Source organism: Rana temporaria, chromosome 2, assembly GCF_905171775.1.
Source record: "Rana temporaria chromosome 2, aRanTem1.1, whole genome shotgun sequence".
Classification (NCBI taxonomy): domain Eukaryota; kingdom Metazoa; phylum Chordata; class Amphibia; order Anura; family Ranidae; genus Rana; species Rana temporaria.
The window spans coordinates 431,164,891-431,186,200 of record NC_053490.1 but is presented as its reverse complement, the minus strand read 5'-3'; the positions used below and the strand labels follow the sequence as shown (position 1 = coordinate 431,186,200).

Sequence of the window (21,310 nt, the reverse complement as noted above, 5' to 3'; positions counted from 1 at the left end):
CGTGTACATAAGAACCCCCCCTCTTGTAAACTAAATGGTACAACCCAAAACTTTATTATCGGCAATTTTTACTGTGTTTCGGCAGGGACCCAAAAATGCTATTTTCGGCCGATATGTATCGGCCGCCGATAATCGGTGCATCCCTAAAAATGTCCTTTTTTAAATAAATAGACCAACACACCATAATACATACAGTGGGCCAGATTCACATAGAATTGCCCAGGCGCAGCGTATCAGAGATACGCTATGCCGCCGTATCTTACCTGGCTCTAAGTCGAATCCAGGAAGATTTCGCGCCGTAAGTTACGGTGGCGTAGTGTATCTCAAATCGGCGAGCAGGGGGCGTGATTCATTTAAATGAAGCGTGTCCCCTCGCCGATTGAACTGCGCATGCTCCGTATCGAAATTTCCCGTCGTGCTTTGCGCGAAATGACGTTGCAACGACGTCACTTTTTGAACTTCGACGTGACTTACGTCCATCCCTATTCACGGACGACTTACGCAAAAAAAAAAATTCAAATTTCGATGCGGGAATGACGGCCATACTTTAACATGGCAAGTCTATCTATACGCCACAAAATAGCAGCTTTAACTTTACGCTGGAAAAAGCCGACTACAGACGACGTAAGAGAATGCGACGACCGCGCCTACGTTCGTGGATCGTCGGAAAAAGCTCATTTGCATACCCGACGCTGAAAACGACGCGAACTCCACCCAGCGGGCGCCGAAGTATTGCATGTAAGATCCGAAGGCGTACAAAGCCGTACGCCTGTCGGATCTTACCCAAATGCCGTCGTATCTTGGTTTGAGGATTCAAAATAAAGATACGACGCGGGAAATTTGAAAGTACACCAGCGTATCAGTAGATACGCCAGCGTACTTGCTCTGTGAATCTGCCCCAGTATATTCAGCTATATTAAAATGTACCACATGCGTGAACATTTAGGTTACACTAATGCCGCGTACACACGATAATTTTTCAGCATGAAAAAAACATTGTTTTGCAAAAACGTCATTTAAAATGATCGTGTGTGGGCTTCACATAATTTTTCAGGTTCTGAAAAACGACAAAAAAAAAATTCGAACATGCTGCATTTTTTAACGTCGTTTTAAACAATGTCGTTTTTCAGGTTGTAAAAAATGATCGTGTGTGGGCTAAAACAACGTAAAAAACCTGTGCATGCTCAGAAGCAAGTTATGAGATGGGAGCGCTCGTTCTGGTAAAACTACCGTTCATAATGGAGTAAGCATATTCATCACGCTGTAACAGACTAAAAAGCGCGAATCGTCTTTTACTAACACGGAATCAGCTAAAGCAGCCCAAAGGCGAATGGAACTTCCCCTTTATAATGCCGCCGTTTTTGTTGTACGTCACCGCGGTTTGCTAGATCATTTTTTTAAAACGATGGTGTGTAGGCAACATCAACGTTTTCTTTCATGCTGAAAAATGATCGCGTGTATGCGGCATTAGGCTTAATGTACACGGAACGTTTTACAACCTCTCCTGAATGATTTAACTTGACAGATAGTAACCGACGTTTAAAAAGTCTGTTTTCTAAAAAATGCTTCTAAAACTCAACTACCTATAAACGACTATAAACAACTCTGTGTACTTGTACTGACAAGATAACAGAGGGGAGTTCATGGGCAGCTGAATAAAAAAAACCAACTGCTCTTAAACTTCCATTTACCAGCAGTAGTGTCACAAGATCGGCTCCCAGGAGCCAGCTTCAGGGAGAAGAGGGACAGCCGACAACGGATGCCCCACAGTAAGCCTAAGGGTGACATCACCGCCCAGGCATTCCATCTGTTGTTGATGTTCTCTCCTCCCCTGAAGCTAGCAGCTGGGAAGATAATGTAACTGGACCAGAATGTCCTAAAAATGGGTAAGTAGTTGAATCTTTATTCTACAGGGTAGTTAGTATAGCAGGGGGTGGGAGCAATCTTAAAGTGGAGTTCCAGGCTATTTTTAGTTTATTAAAAGTCAACAGCTACAAAAAGTGTAGCTGCTGACTTTTAATAAACAGCCATTCACCTGTCCTCTCCTTGGCGCCTCCATTGGAATGGTGAGCACCCGGCCGTGACAGCTTGTGGCTTTATGGCCGAGCGCGCATTGCGCATGCGCGAGTCACGCTGCGCTCTCGGAGTGGATAGGCAATCTTCTGGGACCTGTAACGTGGGGGATACTTAAAGCAGAAGGTCCACTTTTGGGTGGAACTCCGCTTTAAGCATATTTAGTTCTAGACTTGAATTCCACTTTAAAATAAATACAAACACAAAAAGTTACTTCTTGTCAACTGAGAAGCTTTCCTGTAAAATCTACCACTCTGGCAATGCTGAAGCTGGTCTTCTGGTCATTTTTCCTGATCATGACCCTTATTTTGATCTGACTAGGCTCCTAGTATCTGATCCTAATCTCCTTTTCTTTTTGATTTTGACTTGGCGTGAAAAGGTTATTCCTGTTATTGGTCACTTGCCTTGACCTTATGTCTAGTTCCTGGACTACACCTGATTTAGTACATTACCTGCTCCCATGTCTGATCCCCAGCTGTTTCTACTGATGCAAACCAGAAGTCTCTAGCATTGAAGCTGCCACTTTCTGAAAGGAGCATGAGTCATAAAAAGAACTCTAACTTTAATTCACACCTATGTGTTGCATGAATGCGTGCATTACCACAATGCAACCTGCACATTGTATTGTGGCAACATCAATTTATAACCTGCAATGAAACGCATTACACAGTAACGTACTACTACACATTGTACCGTGTAGGAAAAAATTGTGCACATCTGATTTTCGGTCTATTGTAGTGCATTGGCAGCCGATTAAATTAAATGGTCACAACAAAAATGAACACACAAAAGCTTCTTCTACTGAATAGCAACTTTAAATAAGACTAATCTAAAGCATAAATTACCTTTTCTCAGGGTCCAAGTCACAGCATAGTACTGCACTAGGAAAGAAGCCAGGTGGACAATTTGGGGGGCAAAATCTGTCCAAGAAGGCACACACATTCAACCCAAAATCCATGGAGCGTGGGAGATAGTCAGGGTCTGCACTAACACGACCAATTATCTAATGGGAAAAAAAACCCAAATATAACACTTGTACATCTCAGGAAGTTATGGCAGGTAAAATTTGAAAAATTGTTACAATTTATGTGCAGAAAAAAGACAAAATATCAGAAGTTGGCAATGTAACTAACAGTACAGTACCTCACAGAGTACAATTCCAAAGGAGAAAACATCCACTGACTCATCATAGATTCTCCCTGTAAAAAGATAAAGCAACCCAGTCGACCACAGAATGGTAGCATAGGGTATTGATGATGATATGAGTAAATGTCATAAATAAGACTCTTGGTCTCATATTATTACTTGATTTTCACTTGTTTTTAACATTTTCTGGAATCAAATATTTCTCAACAGTTTCTTACTGCCTATGGGAATGTTGATAACAAATAAAATCTGTATATAATAAAAACTGTATATATACACACAAAACTTTATTTTCTAGATTTGATAAAGTAATGAAGGAAGGTTAGACAGAAATAGATTAGAAATATGAAAAATATCAAACATTCACACACAAAAAAAAAAATACATGTCAAAATCAATATATCAACACAAAAAGTGCTCTAAAAATGCTCAATGAGATCATCCAAATGTGTAAGTCCATTCAAATAGTCCACACTAAGATTCCAAAGAGCAGGTGAATGTTCCCACTCTCAACCACAAAGTGCTTTCATGCAGTAGAAAATGAAAAGGTGGATGTTCAATCCATATATTCAATGGTGCAAATCCTGCACCACACTGCACTCACCAAAAGATTAATGAAAATTAGCCTATATGTAGATTTGCAATGGGTAAGTCTGGGTTATTAAAGTGTTTGTTAACCTAAAAATAAATAAAAATTGATCCTGTCCCTCTAAAGCAGGTTGTACAGCACAGTGCTTCGGCTGTGTAATTTGGCCCCCTGTATCACCTGAAATACCTGGCTGATCCTGACAGTTTCTACTCTACCCTCTGTAAACTGACCACGGTTTATCATGGCGACTGGTGCCTCCTGTCCTCCTCTGTCTTTTCTCCCCCCCGCCTGTCAACTAGTGCCCTCCCCCCTGCTACTGGAATAACATGTACATATTTATACTATCAGCACTGTCTCTTAATGCAGTGTGCCCCTGTGTGTGTGATTTATTTAAAATATGCCGATTATATCTAATTTCTGAGCACCGACAGGCACTCACGTGACTGGCCAGCTCTCTTCCCCTCCCCTTCCCGACTGACGTCAGCGGGGGAATCTCTGCCCTGCCCGCTGTATCTGTCAGACAGGTAAAGGAGAGAGCCAGCCAGTCATGTGAGCGCCGGCAGGCGCATTTAGAAATGAGGTATAATATGCATTTTTTTTTATAAATCACCACACACTGGGGCATACTACATTAAGAGACAGTGTTGATAATATAAATATGTACATGTGGCTTAACAACCACATTAAATAATCCAGCTACCATTTTAATTTGACATGTTAGGCAACATTATTTTGTAAATGTATTAGGAACATGAGGGAATGAGAGCATGTTAAGTAGGAATACTCTACCCTAAAAATATGGTAAAAAAAATATTCAAAAGCAGCTAGTAAGCCACTGGCTATTCTGCAATATCTAATATATGCATATGAAGGACTAAACTTGTGCAACATAATATGAAGCTTAAAGCACATTCCAAAAAACATAATCTAAAAAGACACTGGCCCAGATTCAATAAGATTTGCGCGATATTTGCGCGGGAGCAGGGCAACGATTTTGCCCTGCGCCCACGCAAATATTTTGCGCTGCCCTCGATTCATGGAGCAGTAGCTCCGTGACTTGCGAGGGCGCGCCGGCAAATTTGCCCGGCGTAAGCGCGCGCAAGTTAAATGATCCCGCCGGGGGCGGGAATCATTTAAATTAGGCGCGCTCCCGCGCTGAGCGTACAGCGCATGCTCCGTCGGGAAACTTTCCCGACGTGCATTGCGGCAAATGACGTAACATTTGAACGTCGCGACGCGGGAGCGGCGGTATACTTTAGCACAGGCTGCCCCTGCTATTAGAAAGGGCAGCCTTGCGCTAAAGTAGCCGTACGGAAACTCCGTACCTGGCTTGCGCGGGGCCCGCGCAAGATTGTGAATCAGTGGTAGTATGCAATTGGCATACTACACGCTGATACACAATGGGAGCGCCCCCTAGCGGCCCCCGCAAGAATGCAGCCTAAAATCTGCGAGGCATAAGAGCCTTATGCCGCGCAGATTTTAGGCTGCAGCCGGTGTAACGAGGTTCCTGAATCAGGAGCACTCATTACACCGGAGCAAGTAAGCAATTGCGCCGTGTAACTCATGGTTACACGGGCGCAATTGCTTATTGAATCTGGGCCACTGTGTATCCTCCTTCTATTAGCTAATTTTACAGCTCAGTTTACATCCTGATTATATTCACCATTTATCATTTCTGGTGCCATCCAATAAGGATTCCCCACCACAGTGTATCGTTTTCTTTTGTCTTTCCGCAAGTTCCGAGCTTCATCTGTTACTAATCGAGCCAAACCAAAATCAGCCACAACAACACTGCCATCCTGAATGAAAAAGAGCAACTGATCAATGTACTGTAACATAAAAATATATATTTTTTTGCCATCCATTCACATTCCTCATATTCTTACAGAAGCTGGGTAAAGTCATAAAATGAAGAATCGAATTTTAATCAAAAAATGTTTTTATCTGGTGCAGGATGCAAGAAGATTATACTTCATTGTAACAAGAATCCTTCCAGTTATGCAGATTGTATTGCTGCCCAAAAAATAATAATATAAGGCATATACCATGCATACAGGCATACCCCACTTTTAAGTACACAATGGGACCAGAGCATGTATGTAAAACGAAAATGTACTTAAAGGGGTTGTAAAGGTTTGTTTTTTATTTTCTAAATAGGTTACTTTAATCTTGTGCATTGTTGGTTCACTTACATTTTCCTTCCATTTCCCTTCTAAAAAAAAAATGTCTTTGTCTGAAATTCTCACTTCCTGTTCCTCCTCAGTAAAGTGTTCAGTAAGCTGTTCTAAATGACTTTCCATCGCTCGGATGATGGTGGAAAGCTTACTGAGGAGAAACGGGAAGTGAGAAATTCAAACAAAAGCAACATTTAGAAGGAAAATCAAAGGAAAAGGTAAGTGAACCAACAATGCACTAGCTTAAAGGAACCAATTTAGAAAATAAAAGACGAACCTTTACAACCCCTTCAAAGAAAAAACAATACCTTTTTTTCACTTCTAGGGTGTAGTGGAGGGTCAGGGGCTGTAGTGGGGGTGTCAGAAGCTGTAGTTGAGGTCCCAGGGACTGTAGTGGGGGTGTCAGGGGCACACTGAAACAGGGCGGGCTATACTCTTGGGGCTTCAGCTCCTTCTACTGTGGCTGCAAAATGTCTGTACAGTACTTGTAAGGCACTTTACATACACTCGCGGGTATGTCCTTACTCGCGAGTGTATGTAAAGTGAGTGTACTTAAAGCGGGGTATGCCTGTATATATCTTCATTTTATTGGAGCTGTAAACATTTATGAACTAGTTTATAAGCAATGCAAACTAAGCATATGATGGGATAAGAAGTGGTAACGTATAGTGAAAACTGCATGTAAAAACCTTCAGTAGATCTAGAGATGTATTATCCCCCCCCCTGTTTCCGTTATATGTTCCCTTCCTTCAACTTCCTTTTGACATCTGTCCTATACCTCCCTTCTTCCCATTTTAAGTGGAATTTCCCCCATACCTACCCCTTCCACAGGCCTACCTACAACAAGAGCCCTATTATACACCCTAGCGTATTAGGCAACTTTAGATTTTTTTGCTTCACCTGTAGCCTGGCTCCTTGCACAACACCCTTAACTTTATACCTAAGGATTAGGATTGTTGTGACACATTTCTTATGCTTGCATTTTTTTTAATATATCGTCAATCTGCTCCTAAAAAACTGACTTTTGAGTGCTATTTCTTTGATGTGATGATGTAGGTTCTCCTTTCTTCATTTTTTGTATGATATCCTCTTTTCCTGATATGGAAAGTGCTTTATAATACACTATACTGTCAAACATATTGGGACGCCTGCCTTTACACACACACATGAACTTTAATGGTATCCCAGTCTTAGTCCGTAGGGTTCAATATTGAGTTGGCCCACCCTTTGCAGCCATAACAGCTTTAACTCTTCTGGGAATGCTGTCCACAAGGTTAAGGAGTGTTTTTAAGGGAATGTTTGACTATTCTTCCAGAAGTGTATTTGTAAGGTTAGGCAGTGATGTTGGATGAGAAGGACTGGCACGCAGTCTAATTCATCCCAAAGGTGTTCTATCGGGTTGAGGTCAGAACTCTGTGCAGGTCAGTCAAGTTCCTCCACCCCAAACTCGCCCATCCATGTCCTTATGGACTGTGCTCTGCTTATACACAGAGGAATGAATGCTGCTGTCCCCCTGGACAACATAATGTGAAAAAGATGCAAGACTACAATGATAGCTGAGATTTTTTTACACTAATGCCGCGTACACACGGTCGTTTTTTGTGATGAAAAAAAAAGCGAAATTTTTTAAAACGTCATTTAAAATGACCGTGTGTGGGGAAAAACGTTGTTTTATGTTTTCTGAAAAACGACAAAAAAAAAAAATTCAAGCATGCTTCAATTTTTTATGTCGTTTTTCAAAACGTCGTTTTTTGTGTCATAAAAAATGACCGTGTGTAGGCTAAAACGACGTTTAAAACAACGTTTTTAAACCCGCGCATGCTCAGAAGCAAGTTATGACACGAGCTTGAATGGAACAGAGTGCCGCCGTACGTGCTGAACGTAACTGCGCTTTGCTAGAGCATTTTGAAAAAACGATGGTGTGTAGGCAACGTCGTTTTTTTTTTTCATGCTATAAAATGACGTTTTTTTTCATCGCAAAAAAAAACGACCGTGTGCACGCGGCATAAGATGAGAGGCTGAGCAAGCTCTTTGCAAGCTGCTTACTGCTATCTATAAATGACATATTCACATCTTGTGGAACATCAGAAGTTATGCCTAGTATGTATTATTGAATCCTTGATGCATTTGCAGACTTAACAGGAGAGTTAACGCAAGGGGATAATGAGAAAGCACAGATATTGCTTGTGGCAATGTATATAAATATATATAGGGTAGGCGCTGCCACTTTGTGAGTGTAAGAAGTAGACGCACAGGGTTCAGCTTGAGGAGCTCCGATGTGCTGTCTGAGTGGAGAAGACTGGGTCTTCAATTTTCTTTGGGTTTTGTAATACCAGATCAGGGTCCCGAGTCAGAAGGCTTGAAAGAGTCCTGGGTGGGTCAAAGCCTTCAATCCTGTGTCTAGGTGTTACTGGCCTGTCACGCAGTATGCCTTAAAAATTGAAGGCATACTGAACCAGCATGGCTACCACAGCATCTTGCAGCGGCATGCTATTCCATCCAGTTTGCGTTTAGTTGGACCATCATTTATTTTTCAACAGGACAATGACCCCAAACACACCTCCAGGCTGTGTAAGGGCTATTTGACCAAGAAGGAGAGTGATGGAATGCTGCGCCAGGTGACTACCTCTTGAAGCTCATCAAGAGAATGCCAAGAGTGTGCCAAGCAGTAATCAAAGCAAAAGGTGGCTACTTTGAAGAGCCTAGAATATGAAATATATTTTCAGTTGTTTCACACTTTTTTGTTATGTATAATTCCACATGTGTTGATTCATAGTTTTGATGCCTTCAGTGTGAATCTACAATTTTCATAGTCATGAAAATAAAGAAAACTCTTTGAATGAGAAAGTGTGTCCAAACTTTTGGTCTGTACTGTACATATATATGTGTTCTTTTATATGCAGAACCTCGATTCAAAGTCTTGCATAGTACTAGCGTTTTATGTACCGTATTTGCCGGCGTATAAGGCGACCAGGCTTATAAGACGACCCCCTAATTTTACGTTTTTTTAAGATGTTTTTGCCTATACTCACCGTATAAGACGACCCCCATTCCGATGCTTCATATTTCTTTCTTTTGGAGCCATAATCTTCTTCATTCTTGCTGGAGCTGGAGCCAATCACGGTGAGCGATGTATTCTATTAATGAATACAAAGCCTACTTGGATTGGCAGAGGCTGTAACATCATCAGCCCACGCCTCTTTGACTCTCAAAGCCAATCCGAGCAGCCTACTGTATGTAGGCACTCAGATTGGCAGAGGTTGTTACCCCAATCCGAGCAGGCTCTGTATTCATTTGAATACATCGCTCACCGGGATTGGCTTAGCGGTATATACTGTATGTAAGCCAAAGCTACATACAGTATTACCGCACATCCAGCAGGCATCCAAGCAGCTGACCCGGCGTATAAGACGACCCCTGCTTTTTGGCCAGTTTTTTTAAGTGTAAAAGGTAGTCTTATACGCCAGAAAATACAGTATACAAAATCACTCTGTGATAATATGTGGGCAATAGTGGGGAGTTTGATGTTAATGCATTGTAACTCGTCGTTGTTGTTTTTCTACCTTTTTAATGACGTTAACAATAAAACTCAGATGGTTTTACAAAAATACACGTCTTTATGTCAAAATAATGCCTAAAAAGTCCCATGTTTTTTTGATTAATATTGTTTAATACATATGGATATATAATTGTACCCAACCACTCCGAACACATCTTCTGAAAGAAATAGCCATATTTGTTTTTAACTGAAATCTTATCTTACCTCTCGCACAAGGCAGTTGTGAGAATTCAAGTCTCGATGGATTATATTCATAGAATGGAGGTAGGTCTGAAAAGCAAAAACATTTTATGTTTAAGAGGAGACAAATGACACAAGTGGGTTCTGTAAAATAGGAATGATGTATTTAAAGTTTTGAGTAACTACCAGATGCACAGGAGGGATTCTGCAAAATAAGTAATAGATCTGAAATACATACTAAAGACTCACCATTCCAGCAGCTATATCTCTGGCAAAGCTGACCCTTTTATTCCAGGGATACTGAGCATCCTGTAGATATACATTTAAAGTTAAGTGTTAACACGTTATTGCTCACAAACAATCAATGTTTCTGTGAAATTATATCAGTTGAATGTTAATGATATACATTTAATGCCTAATAATGAAAACTGACACATCTTTGTACCTCACACCATCCAAAACTGGAAAGATATGTTATTGGTCTTTGTGGCCATTCCTTATCTTTCTGTTACACTTCTACAAAAACAGGGGGTGCAGTTGTCACCTATGCTGACAATAAGTGAGGGTACATCTTCTCAGCTGGGACACAGACAGAAGTAAAATCCTGCTAGAAGCTCTATCCCTCTCCACTCTAGTAAAGAACAAAATTTAGGCCAATTTTGATGATCTATAGATTGTTGATGTGTGTTTTTGTCATTTAAAATGCCTTTTAATATATTACTGCCTTCCCACCCGCCTCTCCCGGCCCTTTAAAGGCGTCTAAGTGTCGGGAGACAGAGGCGGCCATGCGGGCCGTGACCGTTGTGATTTGTTGTTACAGTTATCACATAATTGTAAGGCTCTCGATCCCAAGTATGCATTGGGAGCTTTCCGGACCCCATCGGTGACTGTGCTGAGGGCGTGCAGGGCATGCACTCTCAGCACAGAAAACTATTTGCATAAGGCTACCAATATCTCATAGCCTCTTGCGTTAAAGCCCACCTGCCAAGAGGCTGCATATATGTGCCATGTTGGCAGAAAAAGGTTAATTATAGTTCATAGTGTACATTTCTCTATTCGGTTCTGCTCTTCAAGCAATGGATGAAAGTATAAAAACAATGCACAATGCCCACCATGCCCTTTATCACTCTTCGCAGGGTGCCTCCAGGGATGTACTCTGTGATGAAGTTCAATCTCTTGTCCTTATAAAGCACACCGATAAACTTCAGCACATTTGGGTGTTCCAGGCAGCGCATTACCTTCACCTGTCATACAAATAAAAGTTACAAACACAATTACCTAGATATAAAGGGAAAAAAACTGCGCTAAAAGATATTTGGTGAACTAAAAAACTAAAAAATGTCATTAAATAAACGGACGAACCAGTCCAAAAAGCAGCAATCAATTGTGGGAAATAACACAAGCAAAATTTAAAAAGAAAAAAATTGCGCTAATTATAGTCCAATAAATTATAAAACATGTGATTGATTCAGTGTTTTCACAAATAATAAAGTTTGATCGATACAGACATCCGGTGCTAGAACCATAAACAAGTGCACCGTCACCTCACAGAAAAACTGCTTACCAGATAGTAAGCCAAAATAAACAGATGGCTTGCAAACTTATTATTTGTGAAAACACTGGATCAATCACGTTTTATAATTTATTGGACTATAATTAGTGCAATTTTTTTCTTTTCCACAATTACCTAGAAAACAGTTTATGTGACTCGAGTTCTATAGTGGTTTTCACTTTGTTCATCAAAAATTATTATTCCATGAAAATATTTACATTTATTATATCATCCACTTGACTACATTAGGATGATTTAAATTCACTTACCAAAATGTAATCCTGTACAAAGAAAATCATGTTTTTATTCCCCTACACATAATTTGTATTATCAGTGAACATAGTTTAAAGGGGAGTTCCAGCCTTTTTTTATGTTTATTAAAAGTCAGCAGCTACAAAAAGTGTAGCTGCTGGCTTTTAATAAACAGACACTTACCTGCTCCACGTTTCCAGCGACGTGCCGGCCGGGGCTCCGCTCCTCTCCCCCCCTCTCCGGCCGGCATCTTCATTCCAAGTGTGGGCACCTGGCCGTGGCAGCTTTCGGCTTCGCGGCCGGGCACCCACTGCGCATGCGCGAGCGTCACTGCGCATGCGCGAACTGCTGTGCCGTCCTATTGGACAGGCGATCGCCTACAGGGAGGGGCTGCAGTAAGGCGATTAAGCTATTCGCCTTACCAGCCCCTCGGCGGAAGGAGGAAGTGGGACAGGAAGTCCCACTCCTCCTGAAGCCCCCACTCCCCCCCCAAAAAGTGTGGATTAAGCGGAAGTTCCATTTTTGGGTGGAACTCCGCTTTAATTTGTTCATTAAGCTACCGTGTTTCCCCGAAAATAAGACCTTCCCTGAAAATAAGACCTAGTGTTTTTTTCCAGAAGGGGTGCAATATAAGCCCTACCCTGAAAAAAAAGCCCTAGTTTAAAATGCTTGCAAAAACCTATAATCCACTATTACAGTAGTATAAAATGTACAATGTGTGTGTTTCTGTAATATAATTGCAGGGAAGAGAGCTCCGGCGGGTCAAAGAAGCACAGAGCGGCGCTATAATAAAGGTATTTGGCACAATTATATTACAGAAACACACACATTGTACATTATTTACTACTGTAATAGAGTGGATTATAGGATTTTACAAGCATTTCAACTCAGTTCAACTCAGTTCATGCAGGGGATTCCTGTCAGGCAGGGATAGAGTGGGGGAGAGAAGACAGCACATTACTTGGTAAGACCTACCCCAAAAATAAGCCCTACTGTATCTTTTGTTGCCAAAATTAATATAAGACCCGTGCTTATTTTCAGGGAAACACGGTATGTGAACATTTACTTACTTAAGTATATGTATACTTTAATAAATCAACATAATAAAATCATAAATATCCCACCCTAAGCACTGGAAATCCTCCAAGACACCAACCACTGGAGTGTGGGTTACTGAATTGAACCCTATTTTGCAAATGAAAGAGTTTCTGATCATTGCCAATGATAATTTCACCAAATTTCAAGATGTGTGGTGTTCCTGGATTGATTTTGCTGATTCCCCTGACATCTTGCTTTTTCTTAGAAACCAGGTAGGCCAAATCAATAGCCAAGAACAGCTGGTTGGACTGTTTTGTTGGATGCTTTACCCACTATTCCCCTCTATCTTTATTTGTAAATCAGGAAAGGTGGCTTTATGCAAAACGTTACCCTACTCTTCAGCAAAGGTTTCCTCACATTGTATGACATCTCATGCTTCATTAGCTGAGAGCCGCATAAACATATGACCTGACACACTGAATCCTTCCCCTGTAGATCCCAAATGGACAGCCATTCAAGCAGACCCTTAAACCTGTCAGTGAATCATATACATGTTGTATCTTTTGATCGTTGTGTAATGCTCTAATGTCCTCTGGCCTGCCATTCTTTGAGGAGATTGTTAATGCTAATCTTTATATGGCTGTTGCTGTAATTTTATGTCCAATGCCGCGTACACATGATCGGAAATTCCTATATGAAAAGTCTGATGTGAGCTTTTGGACAGAAATTCCGACCGCGTGTATACTCCATCAGACTTTTGCTGTCGGAATTTCCGCCAACAAAAGATTGAGAACAGGTTCTCTATTTTTCAGACGGAAAAAAATTCTATTGTCTGTATGCAATTTCGACACGCAAAAAAACATGCATGCTCAGAATCAAGCAGAAGAGCCAAACTGCCTATTGAACTTCATTGAACTCGGCTCATCGTACGTCTTGTACGTCACCGCGTTCTTGATGGTCGGAATTTCCGACAAGATTTGTGTGACCATGTGTATGCAACACAAGTTTGAGCCAACATTTTGTTGGAAAAAAAAACACGTTTTTCTTGTCGGAATTTCCGATGGTGTGTACGCGGCATTAGAGATTGTATAAATGCCACTTCTTTCCAATAAAAACATATTTAACAAGAAAAAAAAAATACATAAATACCCCACATTTCTCAAAGACATGTACTCTAATGCTCTGATGCTGAGGTCAAGGTCTGGAAACATATTTTAGGTGCTGCTTTTAAAGCTGAAGTCCGGGATATGCCAATTGTGTCTAAATACAAGAGATGTGTTTTCTTACTTACAGTGAGTACAAAGGGGACCGACACCTCTGTAGATGCCCCGCCGTATCCTCAATTTTTAAGGTATCTCGCATCGCTGTGATAAGTGCTCCTACAAGCGCCCTTTCCTGCGCTGACCCGGACATGGAGTCATCCTCTGACAGCCGTCCTGGTCCGCATCCTCTGACATGTCAGAACAGGGGCCGGTTGCCACAGCAAGGCCGAGTCTGAGCTTTCCCCAGAAAACGGTGGGGGGAGGGGGCATTTTTTGCCCCCCTTGTGCAGCTTCCACCCTGACAACAAAGGACTCAGGACCGCCAACAAAGTGTCCAAAGGCACCGCAGGCGCCGGGGAGTAGGTTGCCACCGCAGGTATGTCTGGGAAGCAAGCGCCAGCTTCTGACGCCATGCTGACCCACACTCGCCATGCTGACCCACCCACCGCAGGCCAGGTACACAAAAAGTCCACCCTCCTAGCTGCCACTGACAGAGGGAGTGAATGGAGCAGCTGTTTTAGGTCATTTTGCATGCGCTATTTTTAATGCTATAGCGCCTGCAAAACGCCCCCAGTGTGAAAGGGGTCTTAGGAAATATTTACTGTACATGCAGCCAGTCACGACACCGGGAGTGAAAGCCTGCAGGAAATATAACTGTCCCTGTGTACAGAACGGTCACACATAATACTCCAATAGTGGGGAGAGCTGGACAATCAAATGCACTGCGGTCTCTGGCATTGCCTTTGCCATTATAACTCGACCCTTATGCATCATTCAATCAATGCCTTTTGATGTTTACTATAAAATGAGTGTTTTACCTTTTTTTTTAAATACATTTTTATATACGGTTTTACACTATGTCGAGTCTTCTATCCTTTCTCCTTGGATCTATGTCCTAATGGAGTACTGATGTGAGGATTGTGGCTTTGACTCTAAAGTGCCTTATTATACCAGTTTCGGTGGCTGTTGAGAAACCCCCTTAATTATCATAAGATCTATTGGAGAAGATTGCAGCAAACCATCTATACCTAGGTGTTGATACACCATTGTCTGTCGGACCCATTTAGTATAAGCTGAATATGGTCTATACGTTCCGGTAAGCCTCCTTATATCTCATTTGGCGGCAGAAGTTTTTCACAGAGGTGACTCTTCTTTTTGTTTTTGGGTGAATGATCATCACTACTTGGAATCACAAAGTTTATTGGCTCACCTATATGAACTATATAAGATTTCTCTTATTGTGTTGTTTATTTTTTCACACTTTTCTTTATTTTTTGATTCACTTTCAGCAAAAATGTAGTATTTTCATGTTTTAGCGCTGCACATTATATATATACTGTATATATATATATAATTTTTTTTTACACAAGTTGTCTCTTGTAGTGCTGGCTGCTTGTGTTATATACTCTGAACACTAAGCGCGGTTTTACACCATTTACCAATTCATTGCACAAGCCAACATGATTTGCGGGGTTCAGAAGTGTGTGCTGCAGTATGGCATTCTGGTGCCACTGCTATAATAGCAATCACTGGTGTCAGTCAGTGTGAAGTAGTAAATAAAGTGCACTGTAATAGCCACAGCAAAGAAGACAGAGAAAAAACAGTCAGATGAGCCAGCCAGCCATGCAGTCGGGACTCAGGAGCCACAATCCCTATCCCAACTTTAATGCAGACTCTGATGATAACAGCTGCTAACTGGGGGGCGTTAGCAGAACTTTGAGAGGTGCTTTAGCATACCCATGCACCCCCCCTGCTGCAACTACTGAAATACAACCGGATCCACTAAACCTGAGAGAGCCTGTTGGAGATCTGCAAGTCAGGAAACAAATGAAGGTTGAAAGTTAGGAGGAAAAGAATGCAACTTGAGTTTGTAGCCTTGAGACATCACCTCTTGCACCAAAGTATCCAGAATGCAAATTGTCCAAGTGTCTGCAAACATCTGGAAAGTGGAGGGTGCCATTTTATGCAGATGAAGGCTTGTCTGAGGATTCGGAAGACTTATTTCAGACTTTGCAGGTAGACAAGGGGCCAAACTTGTAAAAGACTGAAGTTTTACCAGGTTATGTTTTGTTATGTGTACCACTGAGGAAATCTCCCACAGTGAAGGGAAATTCCGTTCCTATACATTTTCCCCTAGAACAGGCGTCTCCATTGAAAGAATGGAAGTTTTGGCTAATCTTTCTATTGTTGAGCCTCCACATCCCCAAGACCTGCTACAAATATAAAGGAGAATGAAGATTTGCAGTCCAAGGACCATGGCTATGGAACGCTCTACCCACGAACATCCACATGGAAGAAAACCATTGGGCCTTCAGGAAAAAACTTAAGACCCACCTCTTCTGAAGGAACAGGAGGACACGGGATTCAAAAAGTGCCTTGAGGTGATTTAGTTCGCATTTGTAGCGCTATACAGGTTACTCACTTACTCAATCTAAACAGCCAAAAAGGAATAATAAATATATTTTGTCATTTGGTATAGCACAGAGCAATGTAAGAAAACTTACCTCTTTCAAAAAGTCTCGTTGAGTTTCTTCATCAAACCGAATTAACTCCTTCATCACCATGACCTCGCCAGTCTGACGATGAGTAACCTGCAACAAGAATATTTGGTGGCTGCCATCAAGTCTTGCTTATAGCTCTTGGTAAGATGGGAATTTATCCCACACATGCACGTTTCTCCTGTTTTCATCTAAACTGTAGACAGTGCTAGTTCTAACAACTGTATTTTCATACAGCTCATATTTTCTTTCTTATTGATATCTGTGCAATATTTCTGATAAGGTAGTGACACATCCAAAAGTTTTATCAGTTCTCCTATGGAACCAAATGCTTGAGAAGGGATTACACCTGCTTCACAGGACAACTAATTTGGAAACAAAGTCTGCAAATGTTGGTAATGCTTTAAAGATAAATCCCAGTGGTTAATGGTTTAACATATATTTAGTATGAATTTTTTTATGATTTGTCAGAAGAAAGTCAGTATTTAGTAATGACTCACTAAGTCATGATTTCATGTTGGAAACATAGCAGATAACATAGAAGTGTGTTGTTAGGCAGGCCTCTAAATTAGCATCTATTGCTAGTGCATTTGACGATGTGTAGTTATTTTCTCAACTTGACTCCTAATGAACGCAGATTGTGAGCCAGATCATCTTGATTTCACAAATTCCCAAGAGACGCTCCAAAATCTTAGAGAATGTCTAAAAGTTTATTAACCATTACCCATAGTTTTGGAATGGAATATCCAACAAGCTCATGGCAGTCATGTGTCTACAAATATCTGGCCATATGGTGTTGCTGTTAAAAAATGTCATTTTAAGGTACTTAGTGAATGGACGAAGTAAGAGTGTACTAGAAACAGGCAGGTCTTTCATGTTTCATAAGAAATTGCATTCTACAAGAAACTTAATTGACAAAAGTTCACAGGACACAAGTCTAAAGACACTCACTTTAATTGCTTGACCAAAGCAGCCCCTTCCAAGGACCTCTCCAGGAATGAGGTCCGAGGGCCTGAATATGCGATGTGCACCTGAAACACCACGCACAGATTCAGAGCGACACATGTCTCTCCGTGAACACGATGGGGATCCCACACAACTGGATCCAGGTGATCTGTCTATACTGCAGCTGCGCCTTTATGGAAAAAAAGAGAACAAGCAAGAGGCCTTTATACCCAGTGATCAGATAACTGCACAGGAAAATGTTGTTGTGAAGTTAAATCTTGCCACATTTTTTAAATTGACCGGACATATAGCAGATCACATGGGTTTAGGTCAAGACCAACATTGTTGAACTGTTACATATATCAGTCATTATATGCTCTATGACAGTATTTTCAACCATTGTTCTGTGGCATCTGGAGAGCCTTCTGTGATCTTCAGCAGTGCTTTTGCAGAATGCCTAAAAATTGCCTCAAATTGCCCAACAATTGTATACAGTATGGATCAAGCTTTCCTTTTAGTTACACAAAGCCAAAATATGGTTAGACGATGACTGTACAAGTTGGGTATTTGCTTATTTATGTGCATTAAAACTGGCTACTAGGGGTGCAATTACAATCAACTGGGCCCCATAGAAAAATTCTGATAGGACCTAAGGGTGGCCTCTCTCTTTGGAACCTGGAAACATGACAATGGCCTCCATTTACAAAGTGGTATCTTACTGCATCCTAGTATGTAAGTTATGGGGGTCTGCGGGCAAGGGGCTTATCGAAATATTGAAGCCCCCTTTTACGAGATCCTGCCCACCCCCATGTGAATGAGTAAGACCCGTTTCACACTGGAACGGTTTGCAGGCGCTATTTCGCTAAAAATAGCACCTGCAAACCGACCCTAAACAGCCGCTGCTGTGTCTCCAGTGTGAAAGTCGGGGGCTTCCACACTTGAGCAGTGCGCTAGCAGGACGGTAAAAAAAGTCCTGATAGCCACATCTTTGGAGCGGTGAAGGAGCGCAATATATACCGCTCCTCCACCGCTCCTGCACATTGAAATCAACGGGACACCGCAGGTATACTGCCGGCAATGCGCCTCTGCAGAGGCACATTGCAGTGGTTTTTAACCCACTCTCGGCTGCTAGCAGGGGTAAACCCGCCCTACTAGCGACCGAATAGCGTAGTGAAATTGGCCGGGAAGGCGCCACTTACTGATGACGCACCTCCCGCCCCCAGTGTGAAAGGGGCCTAAGGCGTGTAGTGTAAAAAGACAGACAGTTTTTGAGAAGTCCTATATTTAAAAAAAATAAAAAAGGTGTAGATCCATCATCAATCATGACACCCACCGCCACCGGAAAAAGGAAAACTAAAGGCCCACCCCTGCTGTCTGCCAGCTCTTAAATAACGAAGGGGTGGGGCCAACTGGTGACCCCGCCCACTTTTAATGTCATTGACCCATAGTGCCCCTGACCGATTGCGTCACAAAGGGGATGGGGGTCACCCGGTGGTCCCACCCCTTATTTAAGACTTGTCATACAGCGGAGCTGGCAGACGGCTGGACCCTTCGGTGTGAGACTGTCTTTTTATTTTTTTAGGTCGGCGATAGCAACGGGCGTCGTAATGGACAATGGATCTACAATGGAGGACATTCTTTTTTATATGAATGAAAAACCATCTGTCTTTTTTTACACTACAATTTTTTTTATAGTGAATGAATTGGGGTACTATGTACCCCAACTCATTCACATAGAGGGATCTGGATTTCGATAAGCCCCCTGCCCACAGACCCCTACAACCACCGGCCAGGGTTGTGGGGAAGAGGCCCTTGTCCCCATCAACAATTTTTATTTAAATACAATATATATAATATTATTGTAACTTTTTTGCATAGGTTGCAGGAAGTGAGTAATGAAGTGGGGCTTCTGTGCATTTCTCTAGCTCCAACTATAACCAGGCTCAAGGAAAAAACGTATTTTCATAAAAGCCACTGACAAAAGACTCAGAGCTTAAGCAGATGCAGTATGTGTAGCAGTGGAAAAATCCTCAAGTCCTTTGGTGCCCAGCACACACCCTGCTGGTTCTCTTTATGCTGCCTGAAAGATGTCGGGCACCAGTTAGCAGCAGAGTGGCAGTGGTGTGTGTTCCAGCACCTGGTCCTGAAAGGAAGACTGTACTGTGAGGCAGAGTTATCTCCCTCGCAGTACAAATAAAGTCAGGGCCTGGGGTGATATGGGAGCGTGTGATCAGGTAACTGATCACCAATGCAGGGGGGGAGGGGGGATTATATTTTAATGCCAGTGATCAACAGGGGGAGTTATTAGTACAGACACCAGTGCTGGGGTTATTATTGCGTCCATTGTACCAATGTTGGGGCTTATTATTTTGTTTGCTGACACCAATGCTGGGGGTTATTATTGAGTCCACTAACGCCAGTGTTGGGTGTTACAATTGCATTCACTGACACCAAAGTTGAGGGTTAATAATTGCATCCACTGACACCAATGTTTGGGTTTCAATTGTGTCCAGTGACTAATGTAGTTGAATATTATTGTACTCGCTGACATCAATGTTGGGGGTTATTATTGCATGCACTGACACCAATGTTGGGGGTTATTATTGCATCCATTGACATCAATGTTGAGGGTTATTATTGTGTTCATGGACACCAATGATGGGTAGGTTATTGTACTCCAAAGTCTTAAGTGTACATTGTAATATGCTGTAAAAAAAATGCGTTGGGACCAAGATTTTTTGGTGTTAAGGAGGGTTATAGCCCACGGGCTGTCTAACTTGATGCATTGCATCTCAATGTACGAAAATGTGCAGCCCTCTGGAAGTACTGGGGGCTACACTTGAGGCCCTCTAATTTTCAAGTTTAGTGCCACTGCTCTTGTCATTGAGACAGCCCTAGTCTTCTCCATGCTCCCTGGCAGTCGAATAATGAATAATGAATAATGGAATGGAATAATGATGGGAAACTGGAAATATTAGCCCCTACAACATGGTAATTGAGTGTATAGTTCAAACACTGCATGGTAACAAATTGCATAAGACTGGTATACTTCCATACAGACAAGGGTATCAAGTTTAAATAGATATGTACACAATTTTTCAAGCAGCGTTACGGTAAGAAAACAGACCAAATAACACATTATTCTGGTTATTTTAAATATGTTATCATAATAATGACATTTCCATAAAACTTTCTGCCACAAAAGAAAATGTCTTACGTGACTTGTTTCTGACGCCTGACTCCGGGCTCTGTACATGGAGTGGATATGGGACTGTTCTCATGAGGGTCATGCTCAATAGTCAGCTGCAAGAGACGACTGGTCTCCTGTATTAAGATATCAATCTGGAGAAAAAGGGAATAGGAGAAGGTAACCAGTATTGCAGAAGAGCAAGACAGAAAAGATTCAGAAATGTTAAAGATTGACCACTCACCTCATCAAGTGGAACACTGCGAATAGGGGTGCCATTAATCTCCAGTATTCGGTCCCCAACATGAATTGAACCTTGAATGTCAGGACTGAGACAGCCATGTTCTATCCTGAAAAAAACAACATACTGTTAGTTTATTCATTATGGTATGAAAAAATGTATAATAAAATGTGTATGCATTAGACCAGTGGTCTCCAAATTTAGATTGCTTTTATCCAGCCCTCAGGGCACTAGTTCATCCACCGATACCAGCAATGGGGCATAATTCCCCCCCACTGACACCAAAGATGGGGGACAATTCCTTCTAATGACACCAACGATATGACAAAATTCCTCCCAACGACACCAATGAAAGGGCACAATTTCTCCCAATGATGCCAACGATGGGGCACAGTTTCTCCCAGTGACACCAACAATAGGGCCCAATGAAACCAATGATATGGTACAATACCTCCCACTGAAACAAAAAATGGGGAATTTTTTTTTTCACTGACATTAGGACCTTTTCTACTCCCAATGGCCACAGCCCAGCCCCCCTTAAGTCTGAAGGACAGTAATCTGGCCCTTTGTTTAAAATGTTTGGAGACCCCTGCATTATACTATGCATGCACTGC

General features: G+C 41.8%; 1 protein-coding gene across 2 annotated transcripts in view; it reads right to left on the bottom strand.

Moving 5' to 3' along the window:
• Positions 1-21,310, bottom strand: part of LIMK1 (LIM domain kinase 1) — a 176,620-nt gene that overhangs the window by 6,338 nt on the left and 148,972 nt on the right. For both annotated transcript variants that reach the window (XM_040338307.1, XM_040338308.1), the window contains 10 exons: positions 20,700-20,805; positions 20,486-20,610; positions 17,275-17,458; positions 16,330-16,416; positions 10,834-10,965; positions 9,971-10,030; positions 9,746-9,811; positions 5,472-5,607; positions 3,217-3,272; positions 2,919-3,076 (listed from right to left, as the gene is read on the bottom strand). In XM_040338307.1, coding sequence (XP_040194241.1) covers positions 2,919-3,076; positions 3,217-3,272; positions 5,472-5,607; positions 9,746-9,811; positions 9,971-10,030; positions 10,834-10,965; positions 16,330-16,416; positions 17,275-17,458; positions 20,486-20,610; positions 20,700-20,805 — 1,110 coding nt within the window. The remainder of the gene's footprint in view (positions 1-2,918; positions 3,077-3,216; positions 3,273-5,471; positions 5,608-9,745; positions 9,812-9,970; positions 10,031-10,833; positions 10,966-16,329; positions 16,417-17,274; positions 17,459-20,485; positions 20,611-20,699; positions 20,806-21,310) is intronic.